The sequence below is a fragment of the Hylobates moloch genome, unplaced genomic scaffold (assembly GCF_009828535.3).
Source record: "Hylobates moloch isolate HMO894 unplaced genomic scaffold, HMol_V3 SCAFFOLD_6, whole genome shotgun sequence".
In the NCBI taxonomy this organism is placed as follows: domain Eukaryota; kingdom Metazoa; phylum Chordata; class Mammalia; order Primates; family Hylobatidae; genus Hylobates; species Hylobates moloch.
Window position 1 is genome coordinate 154556166 of NW_026652281.1, and position 20708 is coordinate 154576873.

The following is a 20708-nucleotide window of genomic DNA, read 5'->3' on the forward strand; positions in this document are numbered from 1 at the left end:
CCTTAAGGATCTAGAGAACTATAAGGATCATCTAATCTATAACTTCCCTATTTTGCAGATGAAGAAACAGGTCCGGAGTGACTTAAAATGATTTAAATTTCTTTGATACGGGAGAAAATATGTATTTGTCATACAGTTTTCTCCTGTTACTGTTTCCTTTACAATAGTTTCTTACTAAGTTCAGTCTCAGAACCTCCCCTGGTGGAACCTGACCTTCTCTCCCATTAGATCTAACTGTGGGAGACAGCCAGCCTGATGTGGCATTAGGAGTCTGGGCAACCTCTCAGAAAGGTGAGGCTGGCCTGACATCAGCCTTTTCTAACACGTATTATTTTAATTTTTATTTTTTGAGATGGAGTCTCACTCTGTTGCCCAGGCTGGAGTGCAGTGGCACAATCTCGGCTCACTGCAAGCTCCGCCTCCCAGGTTCATGCCATTCTCCTGCCTCAGCCTCCCGAGTAGCTGGGACTACAGGTGCCCGCCACCATGCCCGGCTATTTTTTTGTATTTTTTTTAGTAGAGACGGGGTTTCACCATGTTAGCCAGGATGGTCTCCATCTCCTGACCTCATGATCTGCCTGCCTTGGCCTCCCAAAGTGCTGGGATTACAGGCGTGAGCCACCGTGCCCGGCAACACGTGTTATCTGTGACAGAAGAAAGGCTTTACTTTAAGAAAATCTGCAGCTAGTAACACAACAGGTGGGCCAGACCAGGTCTGGCCTCAGATTCTGTCTCTGCAATGATAAGCTGTTCAACCTTCAACAAGTTACTAAATTGCCGTGAGTCCAAGTGTTCACATCTATAAAAAGGGTGAGCAATAATATCTATTTTGTAAAGTTGTGAGTGCTATATAAAATATCTCACAGATAGGGACTCTCTAGTGATAAGTGGTAGCAACTTATTATTGTTGTTAAGATCATAACAAAATTGACTTTTAGGGGACCCTATTGTTATTTCTACTAACATGTATTTATAAACATTTATTATGATGATTGTTATATGATATTAGCTTCCACTGAAGGAACAGTGTCCACCTCCCTCTTGGGTCTGTATGTGGCCCGTGTGGGAGAATGCCACTTTAGGGCCTTCCTCAATCTGTCCAAATGCTTCATTGTTCCAAAACATTCTCCTTTAGCTATAAAATTGTTTCCTAAATTAGTTATAATTATTTATAATTTAGGAAACAATTTAAACTTGTAGGTCTTCCATAAAAATCAGGTTGGTGCAACTAGATTATAATATAACATTGTGAATTCAGACACAAATGTTATATTTGAAATGCCCAGTGTGACTGGCTTTTAACAATATGATTGACATGGAATACTGGGTTATTTGTGCAAGGGTAGCCCCAGCCCCTAATATCCCGGCATGTCTCAAAAAATGCCAAGGCCACTCTCAACTCCATAAAAGAAATGCCATGAATTTCTTTCCAGTGCAGTCTGCGGTGATGAGACCTGCCTTGTTGTGTTGGAACCTGCAGGCTGAACTGCTATTTTTCTCCCGGGACCTGGGGAAAGAAACCCAGGTCCTTGAGGACTCGAGGTTAACAAAACTCACACTACACACCACTCCTTCTCTATGGCAACGGATATCTGAAGTGATGAGGGGCTGTAACCCTTTACTGTCTCCTGAAATGCAGGAAGTGAAGGGCAGTGTCCTCTAGCATTTGTTTTGTGTCTGCGTTGTGACTTCGTATTCACTTTGTGAAGTCCTATTCATTCTAGGGGTGAAAGCACCTGGTTTTGTTCTACCTTTGAAATTAGAAATGTAGCCTTTAGTTAAACTAAGTCTTGAATAAGCATCAGCCTATGTTCTAAGATCTAATTTGGGGGAAGCTGCTCTTAGGGATTGGTGCTGTTCCCTCTAAAACACTAAACCCCAAGAGCCCCAGGAAAGATAACTGCCTGCCCCTTACAGCTGATTGGTGTTCTTTGTCAGGTTGGGCTGGGAAGAAGGGTGGCTACTGCCGGCCTTCAAGATTCCTGTTCCTGAAGATGTTCGATTTCCATTTGGGGGCTGAGTCAATCCATCTTCAGTTACTGCTTTGACCAGCCACTTGATAACATCCCTGTAATGGAAAAAAGAAAGAAAAGGTTTATTCTTTCTTTTCCTGTGCAGAAAAAAAAATAAATAAAGAAAAGGTTTCAATGTCTGTTGTATTTATGGTGCTCAGAACTACAGCCTTAACCTGGGCCCCCAGATCCCTGGATTTCCCTATAGGCAACAAAAGGGCCCTTTGGCTATTTTCAATAATTAAACAAGTCTAATAAAAACATCACATTTAACTGCAGTAAGGCTATAAAAGTCAACTAAAGGCCAGGCATGGTGGCTGATGCTTGTAATCCCAGCACTTTGGGAGGCTGAGGTGGGAGGACCTTTTGAGACCAGGAGTTTGAGACCAGCCTGAGCAACACAGCAAGAACCCAGCTCTACAAAAAAAAAAAAAAGCTAACTAAAATATCAACATTTTTCTTTGAGTTATAAGTATTCAAAGGTAACTTCAGGGTAAAATAGTACTATCTGTGCCTTCCTGACCAGGAACATTCCTAAACCAAGTGAAAAGTTAGACTGGATGACCATAGAAGTCCTTGCCAGCTCTATATTATTGTCACCTATTAATGTTAACAACTAAGGTTTAGAGTGTGTGCAGTGGAATCATACTTTATACAGGGCTGAGGATCTACAAGTTAACAAGGTAAAAATATCTCATATAGTCAAAACTACTTTTAATGATCACTTAGGTAACCTAAGTAAAAACAGTAGATTGAATATACACACCTAATTTGTTTCCTCCTAAAACCCCACTAATATTATAATAAATAACTTTTGAAAAATATCCACAAGGAAGAAGAGAAGAGGACAGAAGATGATAGCAGTGAGTTTTTTTTTTTTTTTTTAGACGGAGTCTCGCCCTGTTGCCAGGCTGGAGTGCAGTGGTGCGATCTCGGTTCACTGCAAGCTCCGCCTCCCGGGTGATAGCAGTGAAATTTTGAAAGGTGGAAGGCAAATGAAGGATATGAATATGAATATCAATATGAATAAACTACAATGACAGGCAACAATATGGACAAATCTTGGTACTATAAAATAGTAAGTGAAAAAATTCTCAATAGATTACATACAGCATGATACCTTTTAATATAGAGCTGAAGGAACTAAAGTAAAAAAATATATTTTACAGGAATACATGTATATGCAATAAAACTACATAGAAAGGAAAGAAATGAAATGATGACCACGCAGAATGATGATCACTTGGGTGCAAGGTGGGTGATGAGGGGTGTAGAGATGGGTTCTGGCTATGTTGCTCAGGCTGATGGATGAGGGGTGAGGTAATTGTCAAGGGCTTAGTCTTTGATTTGGGAGTAGGTTGAGAGATGCTGATTACAAAATTAAAAGCAATCAGTTAACTGAGCAAATAAAGGCACTGTGCCATGTTTTAAGATGATGTTTAATCCAAGCCTATGAATTAGGCAAAGGAATACATTTTAATTGACTTAGTGGAATTGAGAAAGCTGAATCCTAAGCCAGCAGCAGAGAAGAGCTATCCTATTTAATCCTATTTACTTTAAAAAAAAAAAAAAAAAAAAAAAACTTCAATAAGCTCTGCAAGTGGTATCACCAGGTTTCTCTGAAGTGATGGTGAAAGAGGGGCAAATTGAAATACGTAGGAGGTGGCCAGGCATGGTGGCTCACTCTTGTAATCCCAGCACTTTGGGAAGCTGCGGTGGGCAAATTGCTTGAGTCCAAGAGTTTGAGACCAGCCTGGGCAAAATGGTGAAAACCTGTTTCTACTAAAAATACTAAAAATTAGCAGGGCATGGTGGCGCGTGCCGGTAGTCCCAGCTACCCAAGAGGCTGAGGTGGGAGGATTACCTGACCCCAGGGAGGTCAAAGCTGCAGTGAGCTGTGATCGGGCTGCTGCACTCCAGCCTTGGGCAACCAGAGTGAGATTCCACCTCAAAATAAATAAATAAATAAATAAAATAGGATGGCTTAAAAGCTGTTTAAGAAATTTTTAGACCTCTAGAACTTCCCCAATCCTGCAGAATACAAGTTAACTTTGTGGAGAGATAAAACAGATGGTCTCTGAACTGGGATACCAGGCACGGCTTGGAAGCAGACACTGAAGCAAATGGGGCACTAAATGAACATAGGCATGCTGAATGCAGAGACCCTTGCCATCTTCTCACACATGTCTTCCAAAACCTTGGCATCCTGTGTTCATCCTTCATATAAGAGGTTGGATGTCTTCTCTGTAAAACCGAACCAGCCCAAGAGGAAAGACCTTGACTCAAGAAATTTTCTTAGAAATGAGAAATCAGTTCCACCTAGAGGGAAGTACAGAAATGACAAGTCCTCTCCTGTCTTCAGAGCTTCCATTATCTTTTGAGTCTCGCACCTTTAAATATGGATAGACTATAGACTACCAAGGTTTACTAGACATCTATGGAAAGCTTTTAACATAAAGAGATAGAGACCGAAATAGCCTCTCCTTCCTTCCAAAAAAGCAACTTGGAGAAAACAGACATTATGTAGAAGAGAAACAGAGAATAAAAATGAAAATTCTGATTAGCAAAATCAAAGATATGAGATGACATGGATCCAGGAAAGAAGAAAATAAGAATACAGTTTATACATATATATTTTTTTGCAGAGTCAGGGTCTTGCTATGTTGCCCAGGTTGGTCTTGAACTCTTGGCCTCAAGCGATCTTTCCACTTTGGCCCCTGAAAGTGCTAGGATTACAGGCCTGAGCTACTGTGCCCAGCTTATTATTATTATTTTTTAGAAATGAGGGCTTGCTCTGTTGTCCAGGCTGGAGTGCAGTTGTGCCATCATAGCTCACTGAACTCCTGAGCTCAAGCGATCCTCCTGCCTCAGCCTCTCCAGTAGCTGGGACTACAGGCACATGCCACCATGCCTGGCTTATTTATTAATTTTAATAAGGAAGACACAGAGAAAAAATAAAAGAGCTCTTGGAAATTAGAAAGATAATTACAAAAATGAAAAATCCTGTTTATTAGAAATAAAGGACATTTTTCCAGACTGAAATGGCCCACTGAATGCCCAAACCAATGGATGAATATAAACCTAGGATAGGCATATTTGGCAAAAAGAGAACTTTACAAACTTCCAGAGGGAAAAACCAGGGCACATACAAAGAATCAGTAATCAAAACAGCTTATGACTTCTTTTTTTTCCCCAAGACAGGGTCTTGCTCTGACACCCATGCTGGAGTGCAGTGGCATGATCTTAGCTCAGTGCAACCTCTGCCACCCAGGCTCAAGCGATCCTCCTATCTCAGTCTTCCGAGTAGCTGGGACCACAGGTGTGTGCCACTATGCCCAGCTAATTTTTTGTAGTTTTGGTAGAGATGGGCTTTTGCCATGTTGCCCAGGCTGGTCTTGAACACCTGAGCTCAAAGTGATCCACCCACCTCGGCCTCCCAAAGTGCTGGGACTACAGGCATGAGCCACCACACCTGGCTACTTATGATTTCTTAACAGCAATTCTGGAAGCTAGAAGACAATGGAAGATTTCCTTTGATGTTCTGTAGAAAAGTTATTTCTAAGCAAATAATCTATCCTCAGTCTAATTATCAATGTATGAGAAGATAAAGACATTTGCAGACAAACAAGATCTCAAAAACTTTACTTCCCATACACCTTTCTTAAAGCTACTAGGAATGGATTCCTTAAATGAAGGTATGAGCCATGAAAGAGAAAAGACAGGACAAACAAACAAGTCATCCAGTCTTGAAAATCATTAAAGAGGACTCTCAAATTTATGATGAAGACGGAAAAGAGGACGAGTGATCTAGATTGAAGGAGATCAAAACATTCTACCTCAGATTTTTGAGAAGAAACTAGCAGGACAATCCAGTGTGAATATCTTGAGGGGATATTGAGACCAACTGAGGCAAGAAAATAGGGTCTGGAGGCAGGGAACCTAAGGCCAATTCATGTTGAATTCCTAGAACTAAATCAAAAGGAAAACCCCAATTTTCCATGCCCAAGTAACAAAAGGACCAGAGACTTCTCCCTTTGCAACCTTGCTACCCTCCCTGCTTTTTCTGCATGGCAAATGAAAAACTGAAAGTACCTCTGACTGCTCCCCTCCCACAACCAATCAGGCTGGTCGTGGGCCAAGTCTTCATTTGCATAGGAGTAAAACTTTGTAACTCCACTTCAGCCTCTGATTGGTCCCCTCCCACAACTAATCGAACTGACGGTGGGCCACTACTTCATTTACATAGGGTGTACATCAAGTACAATGGGAAACCTCTAGAAGGTATTTAAACCCCAGAAAATTCTGTAACCAGGCTCTTGAGTTGCTTGCTCAGGCCTGCTCCCACCTTGTGGAGTGTGCTTTCATTTTCAACAAATATCGGCTTTTGTTGCTTCATTTTTCCTTGCTTTGTTTGTACATTTTGTCCAGTTCTTTGTTCAAGATGCCAAGAACCTAGACACCCTCCACCAGTAACACAACTAGGAGAGAATTGGGGGTTGAATTCTGATATGCATAAGGAAAGCAAGAAACTTAAAAATAGGACAATTATTAACCTTAGGGAAAACAAAAAGATATGAATGAAAGGAAAAGCAATCACGGTTTAATACTTGGTAAAATTCTGACTAGCATACATAGTCATAGTAATAGAAACATTGAACACTGATATAAAAATGATAATATAATTATATTAATGATATAGGGGCTGGGAAATATGTGTGTGAAGGGGAATGTGGGGAGGAAAAAGAGCGAACTCCTTATCTTTCATGTGAGAAGTCAACAGATAATGGCTAACAATGAAAAACCAAGAAGCAGCATTGCAAGCAGATTATTTTGCCATATGGGGGTAAATATTAAAAAAACCAATTAAAGAGAAACAGAAATGCAGGTGAGGGGACCTGGAGACAAGTATATTTCTGAAGACTTGTAGAAACTAGTCTACTCTTTGTATGCATAGTTCAAAATGAAAGAAAGAAAAGAAAATCCCTTAAGAGGGGGTCATATGGAGACGGATCATCTCTCTCTCTTTTAAAAAATACCTCTTTGAGGTATAATTTACATACAATAAATTGTCAAAGTTTTGTTTGATGAATTTAGATAAATATATGTATACATCCTTGTAATCACCAACTTATTCTAATATCCATTTCTTAATGAATCAAAGATAGCTCATTTTCCTGCCAACTGAAACAAATGATTTTTTTCATTGAGTAAGCACAAAACAGAGGACCTGGCCTAGATTTAGAAGACACAAACACCCCTCAAAAATGTCTGTCTTTGTTGTTGCTGTTTTGTTTTTGAGACAGTCTTCCTCTGTTGCCCAGGCTGAATTGCAGTGGTGCAATCCTGGCTCACTGCAACCTCTGCCTCCCAGGTTCAAATGATTCTCATGCCTCAGTCTCCCGAGTAGCTGGGATTACAGAAGTGCACCACCATGCCTGGCTGTTTTTGTACTTTTAGTAGAGGTGGGGTTTTGAGGCCAGGCTGGTCTCAAACTCCTGGCCTCATGTGATCTGCCCACCTTGGCCTCCCAAAGTGCTGGGATTACAGGCCTCAGCCACCATGCCCGGCCCAAAATGCCTTTATTTATTTATGAGACAGAGTTTCCCTCTTGCTGCCCAGGCTGGAGTGCAATGGCGCGATCTCAGCTCACTGCAACCTCCACCTCCTGGGTTCAAGCAATTCTCCTGCCTCAGCCTCTCAAGTAGCTGGGATTACAGGTGCCTGGCACTATGCCTGGCAAATTTTTTGGGTTTTTTTTTTTTTGTATTTTTTAGTAGAGATGGGGTTTCACCACGTTGGCTAGGCTCGTGTCGAACTCCTGACCTCAAGTGCTCTGCCCACCTTGGCCTCCCAAAGTGCTAGGATTACAGGTGTGAGCCACCGTGCCCAGCCTTAAATGCCTATCTTTAAACCCAAGAGTCATACCCTGTACAGTGAGAGGCTCACACCACAAGAGGTGAAAATGAAAGCAACTGAGAGAATAGTGCCTTGGGTATCCCACTCACTCTTAACGCCTAGGCTCGCAAAGCACAATGGTAGATGGAATTGTTCTCATTATGTAAATTATTTTTCACTTTTTAAAATTTATTTTTTATTTGCTTTTGAGACAGAGTCTTGCTCTGTTGCCCAGGCTGGAGTGCAGTGGTGTGATCTCGGCTTACCGCAACCTCTGCCTCCCAGGTTCAAGCGATTCTCCTGTCTCGGTCTCCCAAGTAGCTGGGATTACAGGCACATGCCACCATGCCCAGCTAATTTTTGTCTTTTTAGTAGAGACAGGGTTTCACTGTGTTGGCCAGGCTGGTCTTGAACTCTTGGACTCAGGTGATCTGCCCACCTCGGCCTCCCAAAGTGCTGGGATTACAGGCGTGAGCCACTGTACCCGGCCAATTTTTCACTTTAAAATTCAACTATGTAGGCCGGGCACAGTGGCTCACGCTTGTAATCCCAGCACTTTGGGAGGCCAAGGCGGGCGGATCACAAGGTCAGGAGATCGAGACCACGGTGAAACCCCATCTCTACTAAAAATACACAAAATTATCTGGGCGTGGTGGCGGGTGCCTGTCGTCCCAGCTACTCGGAGAGGCTGAGGCAGGAGAATGGCGTGAACCTGGGAGGCGGAGCTTGCAGTGAGCTGAGATTGCGCCACTGCACTCCAGCCTGGGCAACAGAGCGAGACTCCGTCTCAAAAAAAAAAAAAAAAAAAAATTCAACTATGCTGTCTTGTGCTCTTCGTTGATTCTCTTACTGATTTTGTACCCCTAAAATTACTAACATTTAATCTTTAGATAAAATATCACATAGGGAAATAAATATGGGCATGTAAACTAAGGGGGTGGGAAAACTGACCAATGCCCAAAACATAACGAAACGTCCTCCTTTTTGTTAGAGGATTTATCATAGTCAATGCCCCATGTTGACCTGTGAATACTACTTTCAACAAATATGTAAGAACATATGAGCACGTAAATGCGGAAGAGTTTCAATGCTGCTCTGAACAAAGAGATGCTGTTACACCCTTCTAGTAAGAGCCATTTCCAAAAAAGCAAGGGATGTTCAGATGCTCAACCTACGATGGGGTTACATCTGGATAAACCCATCTGATATAGCTTTGATATTTGTCCCCTCCAAATCTCATGTTGATGTGATCTCCAATGTTGGAGATGGGGCCTAGTGGAAGATGTTTGGGTCATGGAGGCAGATCCTTCATAAATGTCTTGGTGCTGTCCTCATGGTAACGAGTGAGTTCTCACTCTATTAGTTCACTTGAGAGCTGACTGTTTGAAAGAGGTTGGCATTATAGCCCCACCCCCTGTCTTCCTTCCTCCCTTGCCAGGTGATACTCCAGCTCTCCTTCACCTTCTGTCATGAGTGGAAGTTTCCTGATGCCCTAACCAGAAACAGATGCTGGAGCCATGCTTCTTGTACAGCTTGTAGAATTGTGAGCCAAATAAACCTCTTTTCTTTATAAATTACCCAGCCTCAGCCATTCCTTTATGGCAACACAAAGGGACTAAAACACCACTGTAAGTTGAAAATATTTTAAGTTGAGAACACATTTAATGCACCAAATCTACCGAACACTGTAGCTTAGCCTAGCCTACCTTAAATGTGCTCAGAATACTGACAGCTCACAGTTGGGCAAAATCATGCAACACAAAGCCTATTTTATAATAAAGTGTTGAACAGTTTATGTAATTTATTGAATACTATGCTAAAAAATGAAAAACAGAATGTTTGTTGGGTACTTGAGGTATAGTTTCTACTGAATGGTTATCACTTCTGTACCAATGTAAAGTCAAAAAATCCTAAGCCAAACCATCATGAGTCAGGGCCGTCTGCAGTTCCAAAAGGAAAATTCCAGCCCACGATCCCCTACCCTAAAGATCATATTTTCCCCTGCTTGGTATAAGCATATAGTAGTTCCATGCTTCCAGAAACTCTGACTCTGATTCTGCAGAAAAGAACACACGCTTACTATCTAATGTACCTTATTGTCAGCTACATGACCTATTGTTATAGATATTACTTTCCAGAAACTAGTAGTGACAAATGAGATTTATATTGAGGTTCATCGGGGGATAGGAATAAATGTAGGTTAATAAAAACTGAAAAGTTTTATATAAGGTTTTCCCCTAGATTTCATAAGGTTGTTTGGACAATATTGAAATAGACCAAAGGAAGTCTGTTGGTCTTGAGAGAAAACTCACTCAAGCTATGCGGTGCCCGCCGCATTGTTGGTTTCTTTTATGATTATCAGGAGGGGTTTCTTTTATGATTAGCTATAGTTTTATTTTTAAAAATTAATTAATTATTTTTGAGACAGAGTCATGTTCTGTCACCCAGGCTGGAGAACAGTGACGCAATCTCAGCTCACTGCAACCTCTGCCTCCTGGGTTCAAGTGATTCTCCCACCTCAGCCTCCCAAGTAGCTGGAATTACAGGCATACACCACCACGCGCTGCTAATTTGTATATTTTTAGTAGAGACATGGTTTTGCCATGTTGGCCAGGCTGGTTTCGAACTCCTGACCTCAAGTGATCCACCCACCTCAGCCTCCCAAAGTACTGGGATTACAGGTGTGAACCACTGCACCTGGTCTATCTATAGTTTTAATAATTAGCCCTATTAACACTATCTACTGACTAGAAAACCTCACCTGGCTGATATTCTGGCCTTCAGCAGCTGCCCTCCTATAATCCCTTACCTCTTCTCATCTCAGGGCTCAGGTGGCTGCTTACCTGACATTGTGGGGCTGCTTGTCACAGGACAGCACCATGTTTGCAATGGATTGCTGCAGGTGCTGCCGTTGCCTCCTCAGGGTCTGCTGGAAGTCATCTTCTAGGGTCTGAACAACATAACGCAGGAAAAGGACTCGCCCAGGCAGAGTTTGTCCCTGTGGGAAAAAGAATGAGGTCAGTCTTTCTTCTCAGTCTCCTGGATGACAGTCAACACTGGGCTCTCATAAATACTAAGCCCAAGAGAAGGCCATGCATCAACAAGTATGTCTGTGCTTAAAAGAGAGGCTCCTAGGAGAGGGCAGGTAGTCTGAGTCATTATTAGAGAGGACAAATAGGGCGACTGCTGAAAAAAATCATACCTTTTAAGGTTTCAGAAACCATTTTTTAAGTATTATTACTTGTTCAAAGAATCTAGGCATCTGCAGATAATTACAATTTTCTAACACCTAAGCTGCAATCAGATATCTCCTGGAATCTCTAGGATTGTAGATCATTTGATTTAAGAGGCAGCCATGGGAAGTCAATCTCTCCCTCTCACTGAACCTATCAACCTCAGGATATACCCAAAACTAAGGATGGCAAAACAGAGAAAGAGAAACTGGTGCTTTAATGACTCCTGTGCTGCTAGATCAAACCGCCATGATGTCCACTCTACTCATGAACTTCCAGTCATGCGAGCTGATTGAGCCAAGTCTGTTGGCTTGGCTCAACTTGACTGTTGGGCCAAGCCTGAGTTGGGTATTCTGTTACAGGTGAAATGATCCTAACTGACAAACAGTTAAAGAGCATGGGCTTTGGAGGCATGCAGCATTCAGTTTTTGTTGCTGTTTGTTTTAGACCTAGCTCTGTCCCTCATTTAAGCCCTCTAGGACTTACTGTCTTTCTAGTTTACATGGGGGTAATTCTAACCTTACCAAAGACAGTGTAAGTACCTGTCACATAGTAGGCAGTCATGCACAATTTGTTGGTTTCCCTTTACTACCAGACAAGTGCTGAGAGCTGAGGCTTCAAACTTTAAAGAACCAGAAGGTACCAAACTATTTCTGGACTATGTGGAAACCTCCGAACTCTAGGGAATAGGTATATTTTCTCAGAACATAAACTAATGGACCAGGATATGATTCAGTCAGTAGGAAACGAAGTGACCATTCTAAATACATACCATTTCTTTCTTTTTTGGGAGGAGGTGACAATATATTTATCTTCCAAATGTGTTTATTTTTCTCTAATCCTTGATAACTGATGCAAATACTTTTTTAAAAAATCAAGTACCTGTGCTAGATTTTTTTTTTTTTTTTTGAGATGTTGTCTCGGTCTGTCACCCAGGCTGGAGTGCAGTGGCGCGATCTTGGCTCACTGTAATCTCTGCCTCTCAGGCTCAAGCAATTCTCCAGCCTCAGCCTCCCAAGTAGCTGGGATTATAGGTGCCTGCCACCAGGCCCAGCTAACTTTTGTATTTTTAGTAGAGACAGGGTTTCACCATAATGCTCAGGCTGGTCTTGAACTCCTGACCTCAGGTGATCCACCTGCATCGGTCTCCCAAAGTGTTGGGATTACAGGCGTGAGCCACTGCGCCCGGCCTTGTGCTAGATTTTTGATAAAAAGAAAGTCTTCTACTGACACCACTTTCCACCACTACTTGTCTTCTCCAGTATCCTAGAATAATTTTTAACTAATTCTTCTAGAAGTCACCATAAACATCTCTAAAGAAATAGGCTTTTATTAAGATTTCTTGATTTATCAACTGTAGACATTACCTATTGGTTTCTGCTATGCTAGATAAGAATTTACTTAGGCCAATCCCCCACCTCTTCTCTTCCTAAAATAAGTGTATTTCTATCATCTATAGACAGTATCTCGACTCCCCATTTTGGAAGGTAAGAATGTTACACCAGCCCTACTATTTTCAGAGGTCCTGTCCCTTTTCATCTCCCAACCTTTATCTTCTATACTTTCCATTTTACATCGTCAAGGCTAATAAAATTGTCTCCTATGTTTTGTATATAAATTGATTCTAAATGTTATTAACTACATAGTGTTTACAGTGTCAGGATTCTGTTAAAGTATTTACTAAATACTTTTACTAAATACTTTTAGTAAATCCATATAGTATACTAAGAAAATCATTCCTTTCTTGTGAAGTTTGTTTTTCTAGAGTTTTGTTTTTTTCTCCCCTCCTTTAACTACCTGTAATTATAATATACCTCTTTCAACTCAAGAATAGTGCTGAATCTTGAGAATACTTTTTTTCCCCAAATAATTCTCTCTCTCTTTTTTTTTTTTTTAAATAACGTGGGCTGGGCATGGTCATTCATGCCTGTGATCTCAGAACTCTGGGAGGCTGAGGTGGGAGGATCATTTGAGGCCAGGAAACAAGACCAGCCCCGGAAACATGGTTAGACCCCAACTCTACAAAAGTAAAAATAAAAAAATTAGCCAGGCATGATAACATGTGCCTGTAGTCCTAGCTACTTAGGAGGCTGAGGCAGGAGGATCACTTGAGTTCAAGAGGTCATGGCTGCAGTGAGCTATGATCATGCCACTGCACTCCAGCCTGGGTGACAGAGGAAGAAACCCTGTCTCAAAAATAAACAAATAAAACAACTTTATTAGCATACCATAAAATTCAGCCATTTTAAAAGTACAATTCAATGATTTGTAGTAAACCTACTGAGTTGTGCAAACATTACCATAATCTACTTTTTAGAACATTTCCATTACCCCAAAAGATCCCTCATGGGCACTTACAGTTCCCTTTCCAATCATCAGGCCAGGGCAACCACTCATCTGCTTTCTGTCTCTCTAGATCTGCCTTTTCTAAACATTTCTTAGAATCATATAATATGTAATGTTTTGTGTGTGGTTTCTTTCACTTAGCTTATTTTTTTAAGGTCTGCCCATATTAATAGTATGCATCAATAGCTCATTGCTTATTTTTAAATTTTTTGCTATCTAGACTACAGACTTCATTCAGTATCACCAGATTTTACATGCATTCATTTGTGTGTATGTAGGTCCATACAACTTCAGCACAGGTAGAGATTCATGTGCTTAACCTCATAATCAAATGTTACAATCAACATCATAATCATCATAATCATATAGAACTGTTCCATCAGCACAAAGGAACTCCTTGAGTCATCCCTTTATAGTCATACATACCCCACACCTCCTCCAGTCCCTATCCCTGGCAACCATTAATCTGTTCTTCATTTCAATAATTTTGTCACCTCAAGAATGCTATATAAATGCAATCATACAGTATGTGACCATTTGAGACTGGCTTTTTTTGTTCACCATAATACCCCTGAGGTACAACCAAGTTCTTGTATCAACAGTTAGCTCCTTTTCATTCCAGAGTAGTATTCCAAGTTTTGGATGGTTTGTTTAACCATGTACCTGTTGTAGGACATCTGAGTTGTTTCCAGTTTGGGGCTATTACAAATAAAGCTCCTATGAATATTTGGGTACAAGTACAATATAGGTTTTCATTTCTCTGGAATGAATGTCCAGGAGCACAACTGCTGGGTCTTATGTTAAACTTGATTAAAAAATTATGTTTAACTTGATAAGAAATTTATAAACTCTTTTCCAGAGTGGCTGTACCATTTTACATTCCTGTCAGCAATGTATAAAATATCCAGTTTGTATCTTCATTAGTATTTGGTATTTCTTTAGCCATTCAGGTAAGTAAGTCATAGCCTCACTGTGGTTTCAATTTGCATTCCCTGATGACTTACGGAGTTTAACAGCTTTTCATATGCTTACTTGCCATCTATAGATCCTCTTCAGTGAAACATCTATTCATGTCTTTTGCCCATTTTCTAATTGGACTGTTTGTTTTTATTGTTGAGTTTTTGTGGTCTTTTTTTTTTTTTTGAGACAAGGCCTCACTCTGTTATACAGGTTGGAGTGTAGTGGTGTGATCATAGCTCACTGCAGCCTCAAACTCCTGGGCTCAAGTGATCCTCCTGCCTCCCTAGTAGCTGGGACTACTGGTGTGTGTCATGGTGCCCAGCTAATTTTTTTAAAAAAATTTTTTGTAGAGACAGAGTCTCATTACGTTGCTCAGCCTGGTCTGGAACCCCTAACCTCAAGCACTCCTCCCATCTTGGCCTCCCAAAGTGGTGAGATTACAAGCATGAGCTACCATGCCTGACTTTAGTTGAGTTTTTAGCACACTTTATATATTCCAAATTGATCAGATATATGCTTTGCTAATTCATCTCAATCTGTAGCTTATCTTTTCCTCTTCTTAAATCACAAGTGTTTAAATGTTGAAGAAGTCCAATATATCAGTTTTTATCTTTTACGGATATGCTTTTGGGGCAAAGTCCAAGAATTTGTCACCTAGCCCAAGATCCTGAAGATTTTACTCCTGTGGCTTTTTCCAAAGTTATATAGTTTAATGTATTACATTTAAGTCCATTATACATTTTGAGTTAAATTTTATATAAGATGTGAGGTTTAAGTAGAGGTTCTTTTTTCTCCTCGCTATGGGTGTCTAATTGCTCCAGCAAAATTTGTCAGAAAGGCTATCCTTCCTCCATTGAATTGCTTTTGCACTTTTTCAAAATCAGTTGAGCATATTTATATGGGTTTATTTCTGGGTTCTCTCATCTGTTCCATTGATCCATGTGTCTGTTCCTCTGCCAATACCATCTGTCTTGATTACTACAGCTTTATAATAAGTCTTGAAGTCAGGTAATGTGAGTCCTCCAAGTTTTTCTTCTTCAAAATTGATTTAGCTTAAGTAACTTTACACTGGATATTTTCATCTTTCCCCATTTTGTCTCCTGCTTTATTCTAGAGAAGAAAGTTCTTGCATAAGCTCTTCCTTTTCTTGTTGCAATTACTGCAAATGCTGTTGGTTTTGCTCCAGTCTGTCCTCCAACCACTGTAGAAGACGCCCGCTGACTGCCGACATGTGACTGCACAGATTCTTGGTAAACACTGAGCCATTATGGATCTTGGTTACTGAGTCCAGATGTGTAAGGCTGTGGATCCTCCAATATGCATCCTGCTCCTCCTGGCACAGGATCTTGGGCAGCTCTACTGCTGATTCAAGGCACACTTTCCTGATAGTGACATGAAGTACAATATGGATTGGGATTTTGATTCTCTCATACCTTTTCTCTTCCTTCTGGCCCTCAATGGAGATGTGCTGGCTGGGGCTCCAGAAGTCTTGTGGACCATGAAGGGACTCTGAACTCTTTTGGGCCTGTATGGATTGGAAGCAAGTGTAGAGTACCCGGCCAGTCCTTGTGTTCTTATCTTCTATGAAACAGGAAAAAAATAAGTCCTACAAAGCCTTGATCCATCATCTGGTACGTGGCTCGTGTGTGAACATCAACATGTGAAGGCCAAACAGTTACATGAGGGTGGGAATGATACCAGCCCACAACTCTCATGGGGCGGCCTGTCAGTTCAGCCAACCTCTCTGCCTCTGTTGAAGCTGCAGACAGCTGCCCTGGAGAAATTTCTACTCGGTCCTTCCACTTATCAGAACGTCGTGATGATGGCAGAATGAATGCGAACAATTCTGAAGGCATCAACCTTTTCAGCAACTGTGGGCATTTCAGTTCCAGTATATGCAAATTTGGAGTCACTCCTTGTATCATCGTTCAACTCCCCTATGCATAGCCCCATCACTTCCTCCTTCTCTGTGCTCAGAGCATGGTTGAGACAAATGAGGAAAGCGTCAGACTCGAGATGAACTGCCTGCACCGCCATCTTGGCCCAGCTCACTGCTTTTAATTACTGAATAGTATTTCATTTTGTTTATCCATTCACCAGCTGATGGACATTTGGGTTATTTCCACATTTTGGCTATTATGCATAACACTGCTTTGAACATTTGAATGTAAGTCTTTGGCTGACAGAGGTTTTCATTTTTGTTGGGTCTATATCTAGAATTGGAATAGATAAGGCAAATAAATTTAGGTTCAACTTTTAGAGAAATTGTCAAACCATTTTTCTGAGTGCCTGTACTATTTATATTCTCATCAGCAGTGTATGAGACTTATGTTCTCCACATTCTTGGCAATGCTTATTATTGTCTGTTTTCTTTTCTTTAACAAAAGTTTAAAAATTGCGATAAAGGCCAGGCGTGGTGGCTTACAACCTGTAATCCCAGCACTTTGGGAGGCCGAGGCGGGTGGATCACGAAGTCAGGAGGTCATGACCATCCTGGCTAACATGGTGAAACCCGTCTCTACTAAAAATACAGAAAATTAGCTGGGCGTGGTGGTGGGCGCCAGTAGTCCCAGCTACTCAGGAGGCTGAGGCAGGAGAATGGTGTAAACCCAGGAGGCGGAGTTTGCAGTGAGCTGAGATCACGCCACTGCACTCCAGCCTGGGCAACAGAGCAAGACTCTGTCTCAAAAAAAAAAAAATGTTATAAAAACCACATTATCATTAAATTTACTATCTTAAACATTTTTAAGTGTACAGTTCAGTAGTGTTAAGTATATTCACAGTCCTGTAAAAGAGCCCCAGAACTTTTCATCTTGCAAAACTGAAACTCTATATCCATTGAACAACTTCCCATTTCACACTCCCTCATACTGTTTTCCATAGCAGTTGCACCACTTTACAATCCCACCAAGAGTGCACAAAGGTTCTAATTTCTCCAAATTCTTGCCCACACATTTTTTTTTTTTTAAATAGTGGCCATTCTAATTGGTATGAGGTGACATTGCATTGTGGTTTTGATTTGCATTCCTCTAATGACTAGTTATATGGAGTATCTTTTCAGAAGTTTGTTGGCCATTTCTTTCTTTTTTTTTTTTTTGAGACGGAGTCTCGCTCTGTCGCCCAGGCTGGAGTGCAGTGGCGCAATCTCGGCTCACTGCAAGCTCCACCTCCCGGGTTCACGCCATTCTCCTGCCTCAGCCTCTCCGAGTAGCTGGGACTACAGGCGCCCACCACCACGCCCAGCTAATTTTTTGTATTTTTAGTAGAGACGGGGTTTCACCGTGGTCTCGATCTCTTGACCTCGTGATCCGCCCACCTCGGCCTCCCAAAGTGCTGAGATTACAAGTGTGAGCCACCGCGCCCAGCCTTGTTGGCCATTTCTGTATCATCTTTGGAGAAATGTCTATGTAAGTCCTCTGCCCATTTTTAAATTGGGTTATTCATTTGTTGTTGAGTTGCTGGAGTTCTTTATATATTCTGGATATTAACCCTCATCAGATATATGATTTATAACTATTTTCTCCCATCCCATAGGCTGCCTTTTCACTCTATTTTTGTATTTTCTATTTTTATTGCTCACTCTGTTGATGCACAGAAGTTCTGAAGTTTGATGTAGTATTGTCTACTTTTGTTTTTGCTGCCTGTGTTTTTGGTGTCATATTCAAGAAATCAGTTGCCAAATCCAATGTCATGAAGCTTTACCCCATGGTTTCTTCAATGAATTTTATAGATTTGGGTCTTATATTCAGGTCTTTAATGCATTTTAAGTTAATTTTTATATGTTCGGAGTCCAACTTCATTCTTTTGCAAGTGGATACCCACTTTTTCCTATGACATTCAGAGACGGTCTTTTCACCACTGAGTAGTCTTGGCACCCTTAATGAAGATCACTTGACCATGTACTCAAAGGTTTATTTCTGGGCTCTCTATTCCGTATGTCTATCTTTTTTCTTGTACCACACTGTTTTGATTACTGTAGCTTTATATGTTACAGTCAAGAAATGTGAGAACTCCAACTTTGTTCTTTTTAAGATTCAATTTCAAGATTGCTTTGACTGGCCGGGCATGGTGGCTCACACCTGTAATCCCAGCACTTTGGGAGGCTGAGGTGGGCGGATCATCTAAGGTGGGGTGTTCGAGACCAGCCTGACCAACATGGAGAAACCCGTCTCTATTAAAAATACAAAAATAGCCGGGCATGGTGGCAAATGCCTGTAATCCCAGCTAATTGGGAGGCTGAGGCATCGCTTAAACCCAGGAGGCGGAGGTTGTAGTGAGCTGAGATTGCGCCATCACACTGTAGCCTGGGCAATAAGAGCTAAACTCTGTCTCAAAAAAAAAAAAAAAAAAAAAAAATTGCTTTGGCTATTTGGTGTTCTTTGCAAGATATAAATTTTTTTTTTTTTTTTAAGACAGAGCCTCACTCTGTCACCCACACTGGAATGCAGTGGCGTGACCTCAGCTCACTGCAACCTCTGCCTCCCGGGTTCAAGCAATTCTCTGGACTCAGCCTCCTGAGTAGCTGAGATTACAGGTGCCCACCATCATGCCCGGCTAAAGACACCAACTTCTGAAAGACTAAAAGTTGGTGTCCCTTGGGATTCAACATGAATTTTAGGATGGAATTTTCTATTTCTACAAAAAAAAAGAAATGCTGTTGGGATTTTGATGGGAATTGTGTTGAACCTGTAGATCACTTTGGGTAGTACTGACATCTTAACCATATTAAGTCTTCCACTCCATGAATATAGGAAGCCTTACCATTTATTGGTGTCTAATTTCTTTCCACAACATTTTGTAGTTTTCAGTGTACAAATCTTTCACCTCCTTGGTTAGGTTTATGCCTGAATATTTTATTCTTTTTGATGATATTGTAAATGAAATTGTGTTATTTCCTTTTCAGATTTTTCATTGTTGGTTTAACAAAAATGCAACTGAGTTTTGTGAGCTGGTTTCATATACTGCTGTTTTGCTGAATTCACTTATTATTTCATTTACTAGGTTTTTTTGGGGTGGAATTTTAGGATTTTCTACATATAAGATCATGTCACCTGTGAACAGAGATATTTTACTTCTCCCTTTCTAATTTGGATGCCTTTTATTTCTTTTTCTTGACTAACTGTCTAGGTCTTGAGGTACTATGTTGAATAGAAGTGGCAAGAGCAGGCATGTCTGATCTTAGAGGAAAATCTTTCAGTCTTTCACCATTCAGTATGATGCCAACTGTGGGCTTTTCACATATGGCCTTTATTATGTTGAGGTAGTTTTCTTCTATTTCTAGTTTGAGTGTCTTTACCAAGAAAGGGTGTTGAATTTTGTCAAATGTGTTTTCTGCATTAATTGAGGTGATTGTGTGTTTTTTCTCCTTCATTCTGTAATATGGTGTATCACATTTATTTTCATATGTTAAACCATCCAGGAATAAATCCCACATATTCATGGTTTACAGTTGGCTCTCTGTATCTGTGGGTTCTGCATCCACGGATTCAACCAGCTGAGATTTGAAAATAATTGAAAAAAAATTTACATCTAAACCGAATATATACAAATGTTTTTTCTTGTCATATTCCTCAAACAATGCAGTATAACAACTATTTATATATAATTTACATTGTATTAGGTATCGTAAGCAATCCACAGACGATTTGAAGTATATAAGAGGATGTGCATAGGTTATATGGGATTTGAACATCTGCAAATTTTGGTATCCAAGGGAGGTCCTGAAACCAGTCCCCCAATGTAGTCAACCAAGGGATGACTGCATACCCTTTTAATGTGCTGTTGAATTTTAGTTTGTTAGTATTTTGTTGAGGATTTCTTCATCAACATTTATCAGGTATATTGGTTGGCAGTTTTATTGTAGTTTTTTACTTTTTTTTGTTTTGTTTTGTTTTGAGACAGAGTCTCACTTTATTGCCCAGGCTGGAGTGCAGTGGCACCATCTTGGCTCACTGTAACCCCTGCCTCCCGGGTTCAGGCGATTCTCCTGTCTCAGCCTCCCCAGTAGTTGGGATTTCAGGTGCGCGCCACCATACTCGGTTAATTTTTGTTATCTTTAGCAGAGACGGGGTTTCGCCATGTTGGCCATGCTGGTCTTGAAATCGCGGCCTCAAGCAATCTGCCTACCTTGGCCTCCCAAAGTGCTGGGGTTGCAGACATGAGCCACTGCGTCCAGCTGCTTGTAGTTTTTTTGATCTGGCTTTGATATTAGGGTGTATCATGCTACTAATAAAGAGATACCCTAGACTGGGTAATTTATAAA

The 20708-nt window shown here is 40.9% G+C and overlaps 2 protein-coding genes across 2 annotated transcripts in view; both read right to left on the reverse strand.

Annotated features, from left to right (window-relative positions):
- SIMC1 (SUMO interacting motifs containing 1) overlaps positions 1-11704 on the reverse strand; it is a 34313-nt gene extending 22609 nt beyond the window's left edge. Inside the window, exons 1-3 of the mRNA XM_058440386.1 lie at positions 11665-11704; positions 10751-10934; positions 1916-2068 (exon numbers count right to left, since the gene is read on the reverse strand). Of these exons, the coding sequence (XP_058296369.1) occupies positions 1916-2068; positions 10751-10934; positions 11665-11704 (377 nt within the window). The remainder of the gene's footprint in view (positions 1-1915; positions 2069-10750; positions 10935-11664) is intronic.
- A 3486-nt stretch (positions 11705-15190) lies between these two features.
- LOC116471919 (lys-63-specific deubiquitinase BRCC36) lies at positions 15191-16559 on the reverse strand. Its single transcript, XM_058440418.1, is given in 3 exon segments — positions 15191-16043; positions 16045-16264; positions 16266-16559. Coding segments are annotated over 3 exon segments (930 nt in total). The 5' UTR covers positions 16484-16559; the 3' UTR covers positions 15191-15551.
- Positions 16560-20708: the final 4149 nt, after the last annotated feature.